Source organism: Alligator sinensis, unplaced genomic scaffold (genome assembly GCF_000455745.1).
Source record: "Alligator sinensis unplaced genomic scaffold, ASM45574v1 scaffold88_1, whole genome shotgun sequence".
Taxonomy (NCBI): domain Eukaryota; kingdom Metazoa; phylum Chordata; order Crocodylia; family Alligatoridae; genus Alligator; species Alligator sinensis.
The window spans coordinates 1,283,302-1,299,013 of record NW_005842347.1 but is presented as its reverse complement, the minus strand read 5'-3'; the positions used below and the strand labels follow the sequence as shown (position 1 = coordinate 1,299,013).

The 15,712-nt window shown below is 41.3% G+C and overlaps 1 protein-coding gene across 1 annotated transcript in view; it reads right to left on the bottom strand.

Annotated features, from left to right (window-relative positions):
- Positions 1 to 15,709, bottom strand: part of KLHL14 (kelch like family member 14) — a gene marked incomplete at its 5' end in the record, with an annotated part of 97,461 nt that extends 81,752 nt beyond the window's left edge. The window contains one exon of the mRNA XM_025210407.1: positions 15,039 to 15,709. Coding sequence (XP_025066192.1) covers positions 15,039 to 15,709 — 671 coding nt within the window. The remainder of the gene's footprint in view (positions 1 to 15,038) is intronic.
- Between the last annotated feature and the right edge of the window lie 3 nt (positions 15,710 to 15,712).

The following is a 15,712-nucleotide window of genomic DNA, read 5'->3' as shown; positions in this document are numbered from 1 at the left end:
GTTAGTGGTGAAAGTTCAGAATTCTCTCTACTGAAGAAGAGAGAAAAGCTCAACCTATTCCAGGTTTACATCCAGCTGAAAGTTTCCATATAACAAAATGCCATAATCCAAACTGAAATTGAAAGAACAAACTGGAGAACCAAGAATATGTCAGTCTAAAAACTCTACAAGTTCTGAGTATAGTGTTAAAAGTATGACAGCATACTGCATTTTATGCATCATCAGTCTTGGTGGTTGTATTAAATCAAAAAACATAAATTAGTAGCTAAAAAGTCTAGCCCCAATTCAGCAAAACATTTAAGCCTCTGACTTACTCTACATACATACTTAAATTCTACCAAGGTCACAGAAATGCTTGAAGTAGGACCTCTGCAGGCCATTATAGCATATACATTAAAAAAGATAATCTCTAACAACTGGTGGAATGAAAAAATAATTTTAAACATAAATAGTGAGAGTAATTTAAGAACTACCTTTAATCCAAGGAAAGTTACTATATAGATTTTTTCAAAGCTAACATCCTTATGTTGACACTCATTTCACAGGTAACTATGACTAAGATCAAATTTAACAAACAGAACAAAACAGAATACAGAGTTTCATTTTCAGGTTAAGTAAAGGTTTTGAAGACCCAATTCAAGTTTCAGTTTGGACACAACTTTTGAGTTTTTATTAGATTAAATTCTTTGATTAATTTAGGGATGTACTTGGTAGCCATGTTGGTCTGAGACAAAACATCTGTAGTTAGCACTACAGATGAAAGGGACTTGGGGGTCATGACTGACCACAAGATGAACATGAGCCTCCAATGTGAGGCTGTGGCTAGTAAAGCAAGCAAATCGCTGGCTTGCATCCATAGATGCTTCTCAAGCAAATCCCAGGACATCATTCTCCCTTGGTGAGGCCGCAGCTGGAGTACTGCATCCAGGTTTGGGCTCCACAATTCAAAAAGGATGTGGAGAAGCTTGAGAGAGTGCAGAGGAGAGCCACGTGCATGATCAGAGGTCAGGAAAACAGGCCTTATGATGAGAGGCTGAGAGCCATAGGACTCTTCAGCCTGGAAAAAGAAGGGTCAGGGGTAATCTGGTGGCCACCTATAAGTTTATCAGAGGTGCTCACCAGGATCTGGGGGAACGTCTGTTCACCAGAGCACCCCAAAGGATGACAAGATTGAATGGTCACAAACTCCACTGCAACCGATCCAGGCTGGACATAAGGAAGAACTTCTTTACTGTCCGAGCCCCCAAGTTTTGGAATAGACTGCTGCCGGAGGCGGTTCAAGCACCCACTTTGAACGCCTTCAGGACACATTTGGATGCTTATCTTGCTGGGATCCTATGATCCCTACTGACTTCCTGCCCCTGGGGCAGGGGGCTGGACTCAATGATCCTCCTGGGTCCCTTGCAGCCCAAATGTCTATGAAATCTATGAAAATGACATACAAAAAACTAGAACTCTTGGTTCCAAAATGATACCTCTTATTAGACAAACTGGACCCAGAGGGACAGCCTTCCATCTTCAGCTCCCTCTGTGCAAAAATGAAGTTTATTTACTACCTATGGGGACTTTTTACCATCTTGTACCATCTACATTTTCCCCAGAGCCTGACAAAGGGACTTTGATCCTGAAAGCTTGCAGAAAAGGACAATTTTATTGCCATTTTCCAGTTGGTCTAAAAAAAAGTATCATTTTGGAACCAAGAGTTCTAGTTTTTTGTACGTCTTGATTAATTTAGCCACTTGCCACAAGTGTAGCAACGCCAGCTGTTGCTATGGCAATGACTGCTTTTGCACCCTTCCCAAGGACGTCACCTGGATGTATTGCCCTGGTCACCACTGGCCAGTTATGCTACTGCCACTTGTGGATATGTATACATATAAACTCTTTTATCTGACTACCCAACTGATCAAGGAAGGATCTAGGCTTTTGGATTACTCAAAGAAGGATCTAAGAACAAGCCCTCCTGTCCAAACTCAGAGAAATCAAGAGTATTTTTTCTCCTTGGGAGTCCAAGTTCTGTTCTAAACTCCAATACCTGAATTTTAGCCAAGTCCTTGCACATGTCCTGCATGTGTGCAAGGATAAATGCAGGCTCCCTTCACAACAGTGGCCTAGACATAATTTTTAGATTTTTAATACATTCCTTTCCCTAAAAGGACACATCTATGAGCAAAGGAATAAAGTTTCTACTTTAATTATTGTGCTTGGGAATCAGTCTGCTTGGCACAGATATTCTTTCAAACTTCATTCTCTCTATATTCCTGCTTAACGGAGGTCTCTGAGAAAGGTATATAGTATATTACAGTTTATAGCAACATCTGCTTAAGCCCACATTGGTGCACTCCTGGTCATTTCCTCAACAAAAGATGGAATGATTGGAGGAATGACCTGGAGATTACTGGAGGAGTTGGGGAACTGAAACAGGAAGTGGTTTGTAAGGCTGGGTAGATGTTGGAGGAAATTAAAAATAGCAAATTGTGGGAGTGACTTATGGGAATTGATGTCAGTTTGCAATCTCCTTGAGCTATTAAAATATTTTAATTTTTGTCCAGTGTACTAAACGACAGATAGGCACTTAATAAATCAGAGAAAAGATAGTCATTGCTCATTGCTAGTGCATTTCCTTTCCTTGTCTTATAATTTATTTTAGATGCAGAAGACTGGTGTGAGGTTGACTGAATCAATGAAAAATCTGATTGAAAATTTCTTGATTGAAGTGCCACTTTCCTATTGATGGGGTTGCCTGCTGAGATAGGATGCTTTTTGTTCGAGTTCCCTTTTATACTCATTTCCCATATTAGTTGCCAGGTGAATATCTACTCAGTCTATTAAGAGTAATGATTCCTGATGTGACCTGCAGCTCTGAGTACCTGGCCTTTTTTTTTTACTAATACAATCACAGTCCGGTTTCATGTTGTTATTAATACATGATGATCTCTAAGTCAGTCCTGATAAGTTAAGACAGCAGACTTCTCTGTTCTTAATTTGAGGACATTTAATGTGAATATCTTCTTCTCCGGGGATCAGATTCCCTATGTTGTTGGATGTTTTAAGCATGGGCTGCTATTCTGGAAGTCTGGCATCCATTATCACAATTTCTTTGGGAGGAACATGCAGTAATGTCCTTTTCATCATTGTCTCCCTGCATTACCAGCTTATTCTTCATGTTGACAGGAGATTGGTACCAGTTCCTCAGAAAGATTCTCTGTAGCTCTCTCAGATGGAATCTTGCCAAGGTTGCTATATCAGTACATGAAACCATTGTTCCTTGCAGCTTGAGACAGGCTCTAATAGATGCTTTCTTTGTCTGTGTGACATCGTGGCTAGCCAGCCAAGCTTATCTTCTTGAATCTTTCCTCTATCAAAGGCATCTCTCATCTTGTGTCAATGACTATGTTGAAACCAACTTCTTTTTATGGAAGTTTATTATGAATCCATGCTCTTGTAGTGCTGGTACTGCAGAGTTCATTGCTTCCTGTATTTGCTGTAATGATTATATCCACACAAGTAGGTCATCCAAGTACAGGTATATGTAAATTCACTGGGACCTGAGCTCTGCACTATGTCTGTTAACAGGTCTGTGAATACTTAAGGCTTTCATATGATCTCAGTGGAAGGAACTTTTACTGACATTTATGCTAGGGACTTTCTGTATCACAGTCTCATTAGGACAGCTGTGCAAATAATTGATTTTGCAGTTTGCTGGCAACTTTGTAAAGTCTCAAATACTCATTTAGATTTTGAGTCTTTTAAGACTCTTTAAAAAAATTAAAGGAGACAACATAATTTTTCAACTTTTCAGAAATGTTCCTGTTTTCTTAACACAATTTGGCACAACTAAAATGAGTTGCAAAATATTTCAGTGTTACCAAATATGTGGTTTTCTTTTATTTTTTTGTGGAGGGGCAGGTCTATGGAAAGTGTTCTGTTGATATGGCCATTTGCTTGATTAAAGTGTAGAAATCTGTGGCTTACAGGGTGTACTCTATTTCTCCTTTCTCCCCAGCTGTGACTCCTTTTCATTAGGATGCTGGACTAAAGAAATGAGAATTTGTTGCTCTTCTCCAAGGCCTCTATTGACTAAACTTGTTTCTGCTGCATCCTGAAATCATTCTAAAGTTTCTTCCTGTGCCCCAATTTAATGGAGTGGAGCGTGGGTGGTCAGGGTGGGTCACCTCTATTGCAAGGTCATAAGCCAGGAATTCAGAGCCAGAGGTCACAAGCCACAATTATGTACCAGAATCAGGGTTAGGGTCGGAGTTTCAAGCCTGCCCAGGGCACAGCAGGGAAGCTGGCTTCCTAGACAATTAGCTACTTCCTGCTCTAAGCTTATAAAAGACAGTGCAGGCAGAGCCCACTTCCTGAGGGATGACTCAGCCTGATTCCCTGATACTTCCAGATGGGGTCTGGGACTAGATCTACCTGTAACGAACAGAGGCCCAGGGGAGGCACAGCCAGTCCTAAATCCCAGATGGAATAAATCAGGGAATCAAACTGAGTTATTTCTCAGAAAGAGGGCCCAACCCACACTGGCCTATATAAGCTCAGACCGGATAGGTGCAGGCTGTGAACCTCCGGCTTGTGAACCATGCTCTTATCCTCCTGACTGTTTCTGATCACTCCTATTGTTGTCTTGGTCCTCCCACCCTGAACCAGATGCTTGCCCTGACCACAATCTCACCTCAACCTTGGCTTGATCTTGGCTTCCACTCAGCTAAACCCATTACCTAGCACAATCCATTCAGATGGAGTGCCTTGCCCTGGCAAACATCACGCTGCTCCAGCTGGGCCCATATTTGTTAGGCCCACAGGTTCTCTAAAAAGTTGTCCTTTGCCAGTATTGGGCATCTTTTATTCCTTTGGTTTCCTGAAGGCAAAAATAAATTTGTTTGATTGTTTACTTATTTTTTTAAAGCTCCTTCAGCTTCTATTTTCCCAGATTCTCCATGAACAGTCTACTTTCTTCAAACTTGGCAGCCGATAAGCTTTTTTTCAGAGTTGGTTATCTGCCTTCCAAGGACATAACAAGAGATGTCTACTAACAACTATTCTAAGTACCATGGTTCTTAAGGACAATTTCAGAGAATCAGCAAATATTGTAGCTATGGAAAACAATGCCAAGAAATATTTTTGATGATTGATTCCAACTTTCTCTCCTTTAAAATTTCAATGTATTGTAGTTTGTTACACTGTTACACCAATCAAGAGCTGGTTGAGCAGAGGCAATTATGAGAAGTGATGTTAACAGAATGTGGGAGCCCAAGCCTAAATCTCTTTCAAGAGTTCCTATTAACATCCTCTATGGTATGTACAAATATTCAGGGAGGTTAGGGGAGGGTTAGATTGATTTTAAAATGGTCACCTGATCTAAAGTATATTGGGATGGGTGGGGGGCTAGCAAGGAGGCTTGGGAGCATTGGGGGCAAGCAGGTTCTCCACAGGGGAGATCAGGGGGGCCAGCAGGGTCTGTGAAGTGTGTTAGAGGAATCAGGGGTCAAGAAGGGTCTGTGGTGGGGTGGGGGAGTTCTCTGGACCAACCTCCCTCACAACAAACCAATCCCCCCAATCCTGCTCACCCCTACCCCAACCCCAACTTACTTCCATTGGCTCCCAGCACCAGGAGCAGCTTGTGGGATGGGGAGTTTGCCAGGCTCAGTGGGGAGGGGCACTGGCTGGTCTGTGGGGGAGAGGGGGGAGGGGCCATGGGGACTAAAAATAGCCTGCTGCTATACGTGGAATAGGAAAAGCACAGCCCTAGTGACTGGGAACTGTACAGAAGTTCAATTAGATTGGACTTGCCAAACCTGCTCTAACTTAGACTACCACCAACATACAGTTAACTTAGATCAGGTCAGCCATTTTTAGACTGATCTAACTTTCCTGAACTTCTGTATAGTTCTCACTTAGATTGAACTAACTAGAGATCTAAGTGTAAAGTCCATACCTGGACAAACTAAGTTAGATCAGATGACAGTTACCTTGCTGGGGTCACCTAACCCCAGTTGTCTTTCTGCCTAGAGCGGGAGGGCTGGACCCGATGATCTGCAAGGTCCCTTCCAGCCCCTAACAATCTATGAATCTGTGGCCATTTTTAATGCAATCCAACCTCCTGGTAACCTCCCCAAATATCTATACATATGCTACCTTTGGTTTTTTGGAATGACGTCTCAGTCTCCAAGAATAATCAAGATCTTTACTGGGATGAAACTGTATTTATTTTGGGAACAGAAAAGAGTCCTGCCTTTTCTAATGTGTATTGGATCTGTCAAACAGTGAGATTATTTTTATCAAAATGTGTTTTTTTATAGAACGCAGACCCTTTTCCTTGAAAAAAATACACTTGCTGATTTAATTTTCTCTTTTCATGTTTTTCTCCCAAACATCCATGTTGCTTATATCTCCCTTGAATATGAAGTCAAATAATTCCACTGAGATACCTGTTTCATTTACTGGTCTGTAATTACAGATACAGATCTTACAGTTGTCATTCCACCCGAGATACTTCTCTGAGAGCTCAAAGCTGGATAATACCCTTAAGATTCACAGGAAGAAGATATCATCTGCATAAGACTCTTTCATTCAGAATCCTTTACCTATGGTCTCCAAGGGACTGGGATGCTTGATCGTGAAAGGGAAGAAGAAAGTAAATCGGACAACACCAAGAGGATATGAGTCTGAGGAACCTATGCATTATTCTTCCTCTGACTCCATGGTACTAATATATGAAAAACATGCTTTGTGGGTCTAAATTATTCCATGAAATTACTTCTCTGATGAATATTCCTCTTAAGGAAAATTGTGACCAGGCAAGTCCCTGGTACAGCAGTCCTATTAAAATAGTGCTAAAGAGGAACAGACCACTATAGATGTAGGACCTTTTTGGGCATGGCTCAGGTCTTCTGAGGATCTACAAGGTTCACACTCATGAGACATGGCCTGGTCCATGTGATAAAGGAGAGAACAGCCAACATCTCTCAATTGGAATATTTAGAGAATATTTCTGTGGTGAGAGTCCTTCCCTAATTACCACTTCCAGGGGGTTTTACTCTCATTGTGACTGTATTTCCTTCATCACCTTCTTTTCTCCTAATTTATTTTATTTTCCTTCCAGAATAATAGAGTCAAAGAATGTGATGATGAAACTGTCCTTTTAGAAGAGGGATTAATCAGAGATTCAGAAAGAAGGTTTGTAAAACTAGAATATCTATATGCTATGTTTGTCTATATTTTGCTGTGCAAGAGGGATCATCAAAAACATTTCTGATGTATTATTTCTTGCAGGCATCATATCTGCGTTTAGAAACTGGATTTCATCACTGTAGTTCTGAAGTATTTCATTACCTCAGGAGACATATGTGTTACAGGGAACTCATTGTTTAAATATTTGTCTCTCTGAAGCCTCTCTGTTCCTTCCCACAGTGGTCTGAACTTCAATTCTTCTTCTTGGACAGGGGTCAGAAACCTGTGTCCTGCTGGACTGCAGCAGTGTAGGGAACAGCTTAGCACCTAGGGCAAAGTGGCAGCAGTGACTTCTAGTTTGAAATTGCAAATGTGTGGCTGCTGGAAGCAGCTGTTTTTTTAACACCCTGCCCCTGAATCGGAAGTCAGCACCCAGGGCTGTTGCCCCTATCATCCGCCCCAACTATGCCATTGCTGAGCTGGATCCAGCCCACAAAGAGACAGAATTTGGCCCGTGAAGGTCCAACCCATCTTGGGGCAACACAAGAGATTGGGCAGAGCTGTGCCAAACTGTGAGTCCTCCTCCCCCCTACCTCACAAATAATCCTGCTGTTCTTTCATGCTTGTGCTTACCCTCACAGCAGAGGGATCAAGGATTTGCAGTGAGATTAAGCGTGGACAATTTGGGTACCACGTACAATGTACAAATATTAATTCAGGCACATAAAGACCTATGGGCTTGGCTTGGAACCACAGTGAAGACAGATGCCAAAGTAAAGATTAATAAGTACTGAAGATTTTAAAGACATGATTTTCAGCTGGGTCTCCATTTTTTGGCTGTAGTAACTATACCCATATTTTCTCACTTTCAAGGAATTGTGGGTATACATTTTAGTCTGAAATTTAACTACTTATTTTATGATCACAAAAGGGCTGTTGGATGCCTGATGACTAGCATCTATACCTGCAATTTAATGCAACCCCCTCCACTCACACAGGCTGCAAAAATTAAGATCTGGTTGAGGTCCACTGAAATCTTTAAGACAGAGAGATGTCTGGAATGTAATTATCTTGTGGCAAATTTGTAGATAAATAAATACAATATGAAAATTATTTCAATGCTATAAAATGTAATGGCCTCCTTTACATTTTTAACTTGAATGGTGCAATATAAAATAAGAGCAAATGTATGTCTTCCCTAACCACAAAGGGTCCCTAAGGACTTCCCATTATTCACCCTTCACATCAACGGCTGCCATCTTTCTGATGATGAGAAATGGGTGGCTCTACTTTCAAAGCCTTTATCGGTATCATTCATGTTGAAGTGGAAGTGAATACTAAGCAACACAGAATACTCTGGGTGACATCCTACCACCACTGGAATGAAACCTAAAATTCCACAGTCCAGAATTCAAACATCTGGCAGCTGAAGGGGCAAAATACAGGAACTGAACCCTGATGTGCTGCAGGACCTTGTTGAACACAATTACTAGATGACTGGGGAGGCCCAGCCATCCTCTTTTGATCCTGAATTTCATACTTTCTGTTTCCGTTTTGTCCTATTAGGATCAGTCAGTTTGGTCTTCCCTGACATATGAAATGGCTTTTACAAAAGCTGAGCTACCTATCTGTGACAGTAGATGATGTTTCTACAGAAATAGGATTTCTCCTTTACCTTCTTCAGTCTTTTTACTCCCAATGTTCCTTCCTTTTCTCTGTTTGTCTGTTTTCCTCCTTGGTGTTCTATTGTTTCTCTGTTATCATTTCACTACTGCGTATTCCCATCCCCTTGCTCTTTCATCTACGCTTCTTTGCTTCCTGTTATTTATGGTCTCACTCCCTATCACTCTCTGTACCCCTCTTGCACGATATCTCATTCCCTTTCTTCTCTTATGGTGTCACTCTGTTTCTCATTTGGATTTCCATTTTCTCCTGATATAGTTATAGAGATTCCTACTTAGTACTGTGCATCCAACTCAAGACAAGAGCTGACCACCATTAAATCCTATTGATTTCAATAGGAGTTGCAGGTGAGGTAGAAATGATCACCTTGCAGGGTTTGGCCATTAATAAACTGCCTCTCCCTCCTATACCTTCTTCTGCCATTTGCAATTGACAGTAATATGACATTAACTAGATATAGATAATTAACTGTGAGTAAGCAACCACCACAATATTTTGCAAAAGGATAATCCAATTTCTGCAAAACATCAATAATATCCTTTATAGTTTTAATAATGTCTTCTCTACAGTTTTCTCTCAATCCTCCATTAGGATTTCTGCATGTAAATAATCCCACCAAAATCATTTTGAATAGCTCAGTCATCCCTGATAGTGATACTCTCTACTCGACAGTGCTCACACATGCAGCAGGCAAAGTATACAGGTACTTTCTTCTTATTAATTAAATGCTGTACTGAGGTCATATAAAAATAAGAAATCATTGCAAGTGGGATGTTTATTATCTGAATGCAATTCTTTCTTCTGATAATCACAGACGATATGAAAAACAACAGGAAAACTGTGAACAGAGATAGGTACATATTGCAGGGATGTTGTGACAGCACAGACTTGTAAATTTCCCTTTAAATAGGTAGCAAAAGATGCCTGCACACTTCCCATTATAATCAATGAGAGACTTTTTGCTAATTTCAGCAGTTGTGGATTGATTCTTGTGTGATCAGACCTCTTTGCATGTATAGCACTAGGCGCATCTACACGAGACGCTAAATGTGCAGTAGACTAATTCGACTGTGCATTAGTGTATCATGGCAAAAGCTGTACTAATGTGCTAATGCACAGTCGAATTAGTCTACTGAGCATTAGTGTCACAAAAAACCTGTATGTTAGTGCTACTGCACAGTAGTGCCAGTTACTGTGCATTCAGTTAGGACCTGAATTTATTACAGGTACTAAATTGAATGCGCAGTAACCACGGTACATTACTGAACATGTAGATCCACCCACTGTGTATACTATCCTTTTCCATATAGTGGAAACACATTTATTAAAAAAAAGAAAAAGATCTGAGTCTGTTCTCACTCGTGAGAGTAAAAGTCTGTTTCAGGAAGATACCGTGTGTGTTGCGTGGAGTGGGCGCAGGGGAGGAAGCATGGAAGGAAGGAATTTGCCAGCACTAAGATCAGTGCCCAACTCCCTTTGACTTCAATGGATCCAGGATCCATGTTCTTGACTTTCTGCATGGGAAGAGTTCCACTGGGCAGGTGCCTAAGTACCTTCCTGAAAGTGGGAATTACATCAGGTGTGAGGCTACTGAAGTCAAAGAAGTTCCACACAGCAAAACTGGAAAAAGGGAGAACAGAATCACCGATGCTACTCACACACTTAAAGTTAAGCATGTGCTTATGTGCATTACTGTATTCGAATTTAAGTGCTGAGAATCTTACAGGATCAGGCGCCGAAGTCATAGCATCCAATGGTGTTTAAGGAAAATGCTACTCCTAAAATTTCTAAAAAAAATGTACAGGTTAGTTGTTGTTCTTAGCAAAAGAAACATATTGTGGATTTCACTGTAGTCTCTCAGCAGCATCCAGGGAGAATCTGTTTGGTTTAGAAGTGAAAATCTGTTTTCTTTTACTTAGAGAAACGCCTAAAAATCCAACATGAAAGTCACGCTGGATTCACTCTAGCTCTGGCATCATCTACCATACAGATTTTACTTTTGGAACTTAATAAATAAGTCCATCTGTGCTGCAAAAGCCAGAATAAGTCCAGATCCCTTTTCCAATAGCTATACTATCTCCCCAGTCCTGACAAAAGGAAAAGAATCAGATTAGCCAGAAAATGGAGCATCTGTAACTCAGAATTCATACAAAGAACAGGTCTATTGAGTAAGAAAGTGCCATTTTTACATAGTCACTTTTCAGAGCAGAACAATGATAGTTTAAGCTTCCTGATTTTACTCATTTGTTTAAGAAACGTGACAAGGTCAAATTCCAAAGTGCTTTTCAAGTAGTACATGAGAGAAGCATGCTGATTTAGATAGGTAAGAAAGTTATCAGATGAGTTCTAAACACATGTGTTCTCCCTGATTTCTTCTATAGGTACTAAGAAAATGTGTATGTCACTGTACTATTTATTTTGCAGTGAGAAAAATGAGGCTGTATACAGGGAACAAGTTATCTCCTCCTCAGAGACCCAGGCATCCTTTATGAATAGCCTCTTATAGAACTTGTTTTGAAGTTCCAAATTATTGATTTCATTATTGCTCTAAGGAAACCAATAGTCAACTTTTAAAATCTTCCTACGTGTATTCAGTGTTATCCATCCATCTATCCATTTACTTTACTGTTCACTAACTTATTGATATTCTTTCTCAGTTCCATTATTCCAGACATACTTTTTCTTAAAAACAACATTTTCATTGAATGTTAACCTATCAGAGTTCACAGCTTTAGCACACCTGTATGCAAAAGATAGCAAAAAAAAGTCTGGATAGTGGCTATGTGTATAGGTTTGGGTTTGTTTCTGTCATTTTTTCTTTTGTGTTTTTTAAGAACATTTGTAAACTAGTACAATTTGAATGAATGATGTAGGGACCTTGATATCAGTAAGACACAATAGCACCATAATTTTAGTACTATAATCCAGGCACAAGTAAAAAAAATACACAAAAATCATTCTCAATTCCAGTTTGTTATGGTAATTTCAATATTTTAACATTTCATGGTAGCTTTTATGTATTTTGTCAAGAAGAAAGTTTTAAACATTTTATATCTACTCCTGGTGGCGCTCCAAACAAAACAGCAGAAGCTGGTTACAACACTGTTACTAAACATACATTAAAGTTGAAAAGGTGACAGTGTGAACTTGATCTATCACAGTTAATAAGGACCGCTAAAATTATTATCGACATGGATACTGAACTATTACAAATTACGAACATATGATATTCATGGTCTCTCTCAGGCAATTAAGTAGTTGGCATTTAGGATCTAATTTGGGTCTAGGTGAAGTACAGTCCTTTTTGTGTACTTCCCTGCTTATAGGAAAAGACAGCTTCCAACAGCAGGAGTATCAGATTCTTACAGCATCCATGACACTTGTAAGCATTCAGTGGTCAGAACACCACTACATATCCTTCAAATGATATGGACCAGTGAAGCTGGAAGGTATCTTCACTGAACCAAGCAGCCTGGTATCTTAGCAATCCACCAGGACACGAGCCCCAGCATGCCCCAGGTGGTGTGCAGAATCTTGACTAAAACAGGTAGTGGATTTTGCATTTTGAAAGTCGACTATCCTGACTGTTGAAATCTAAGCGTATTTACCAGATATAATCCTGGCAGGGCCTCAGAAATACTACAGGCAGCAGAATATCTGTATTAATTTTTATTTCAGTATTTAGCAGTGGGAATCACTTAGGGAGTAAGATGATGGGTAGTATATAAAGCCCAAAGATAGCTAGCTAGCTAGAGATAATAAAGGCACTTACAGTATTTCTAAAGTTAAATTATCTAGCTACATATTAAATATAGATTTAAAAAAATTCTTTGGCATTGGCACTAAAACATCATGTTATCTAAAATACGAAGTATTATGACATTCTTGTCTGGTATTTCCTAATATTATTAATTAGCCCCATTTGATATTAATAATAGTTCAAATGCAGAATGAAATATTCCAAACATGCTTTGATTTCTGTAATATTGTGTCACCACATTTGCTTTTCACCACGTCATTCTTCAAAAAAATGAAATAAAAACATAATGTCAGAGGGAAAGAATGAAATACCCTTCTAATTTAGTACTCATTAAACTATATGTTGTGCTATCACCTCCTGACCAACCTCATAATGTCAATCTTTGACATCAGGATTCATTACCTTATTAACATGAAAATAACTGAGATGTCATAGATATAAACATTATGAAGTCATAAGTTTTCATGCACGATATGGATAGTATTTGAATGTTAATAATATTAGAACAAACGTGAATAATGCAATTCTTTTTGTAAAGTCAATCAACCATATTTTGGTATATGTGTTAGGTCTTTAAAATGCGCTATATTGAAGATGCAACTCCTTTTTAGAGAGACAAAATCAGAAAAAAATATGGCCTATCATAAATAATTACAACAGGTTTTCAAGTCATGGACTTTTACATGCACTGTCAAATCTAACATTTACATTTTAGTATTACAGATTAGGTATGATGGCTTATGGAGTTGTGGTGATTCCACAATAGAAAGATGAGAAGCTGACAAGATACTGCCTCCCTACACAAACAGCCAAGGGAGCTCATAATAGGATTTAAAACTGATGCTAGTAAACCAGAGCAGTTCACCTCTTACAAGCTTCTGCCCACATTTTATTTTAACGGACATATGCTGAATTATGACTGCCTCCCGTACCAGGTAATCCTGTTTGCTGGGTACACATCTCTAAAAACCGTTTTGTACAAGGACAGCTGAGCACACATCAAACTACCCAGCTCTGGAGAACAGCAATCATATCTATTCAACTCTGTGCCTACAAGCATCCACCACTGACTTGGGCATCCAGTAGGAAAACGCCCTCCTTCACCTTTTACTCCAGTCATTCTCCCAGCAAATGTGGCCCACATTCCACAAATGAATGGAGAGGTGTTAAAAGAAAGAAGAGCTTTGCTCTCAGTTACTAGACCAATGCTGTCTTCGGTAATAACTCAGCTGAGAGAAGAGGAGGGAACCAAAAAAGTTTGGAGGTGTTTATGTTTGGCAGGACTGGGAGGAGGGCAACAGTGCAACCCCTGATTTCCTCCTTTGTTTGATTCTTAAGTAAAGGAGATTACCTTGAAGAGACCGGCCACTTTGTAACCAAAGGTCCTTTCCCAGAGATAAGATAGGTCCTGATTTTACAAAGAGGGACAGCAAGCTAGGGCTCTAGAAACATGTCTAGAAATGCTTTTATATATATATGTCTGTGTGTGTGTTTACACACACAGATATATACACTCACACATATATACACTCACACATCATTATATATATATGCAGTGTGCATGTATATTTCTCGCATACTTCTTGTATACATGAATAAAGATATATGCACTGCCCTGTATATATATGTTTTATATACTGGTTTATATATATGTATGTACACTGCATTGTATGTGTATATGTGCACTGTAGACTTGTTGTATACTTGTGTATATATATATCTGCACAGTATTTATGTGTGTATATATATAAAAATACACACACACTGCACTATAGACTTATCTGCTTGCATACTTGTGCATGTGTGTATATATGGATGTGTGTATATATATATGGATATGTACTGTGTGTGTGCGTGTGTGTATATATATATATATGTATAATATATGCACACTGAACTGTATGTATACGTATATATTGTCTATACAAGTATACAGTACACATACATATACACACACATATATACAGTGCAATGAGTCCACCTGGAGAGAGCACACAGCTGGAAGCTGGTGGGCCAGGAAGGTCCATCCCTTGCTGCTCGAGGGTACAATATACCAGTCATTGCTCTGGGGCTTATGTGAGGCACCTGTGGGGTCTACACCTGGTACCTGCCAACGGTGTGTCCCTCCTCCCCCCACCCCGTTGTGGAGGAGAGAGCTGCCCTCCCCTCTGCACTCCCCACCCCCACCCTGGGTTGCCCTTACCCCTGTGCCTGAGCTCAGACTCAGGGGAAAGGCAGGGCCCTCGGGACGTCACCTGCTCCAGGCAGGACCATCCCCACCCAGCTCACCCCAGCCGGAGCTCTGTCTAGCCAGGGAGGCGCTGAAAACCCTCCGAGGGTGTTTGTTGCCGAGAAGTTCCCGACTGCCTTGCCCTTGCCCTTGCCCTTGCCCCTGCCCCTGCCCCCCAGCCCGTACCTGCTGGCCAGGCTCTGCCTGCAGTGCTGCCTGAAGGGCATCAGGTGGTAGTTCATGGCGTCCAGCAGCAGCTTCTGGCAGACGGGGTCGGTGCGCATGAAATCCACCGACTGGACCCGCTCCACCAGCTCCGGGGCCGGGATGAGGGCGAAGCGGAGGCGCTTCATGAGGTCGGGCGCGTACTGCATGCGGGTCTCGCGGTCGTGCTCCAGCCAGAGCACGGACATCTGGAAGAGCGCCAGCTCCGACTCCACGGGCGGCGGCAGCGAGTCGAGCAGGGCGCGCATCTCCTCGAAGTTGAGCAGCAGCACGTCCTCCACCAGGTACTTGTTGGCCAGCTTCTTGGTCTCCTCCAGGCCGTGCAGGGCGGCGATCTTGCACACCTGCTTGTAGTTCTGCACCGAGATCTGGTCGTTGAGGAACTGCACGCACAGCTTGGTGACCTGCGGGATGTGCAGGATCTTGCTGACCGACAGCACCTCCTCCACCGTGTCCAGGGACAGGGTCACGTTGGCCGTGTACAGGTACTCGAGCACCAGGCGCAGCCCGATGGACGAGCAGCCCTGCAGCACCAGGTTGTTGATGGCCCGCGGGCTGGCCAGCAACTTGTCCTCGGGCGACGACGACGGCGTGCCCGGCTCCTCCGCCGGCGCCTGCTCCTTGGGCGGCCCCGC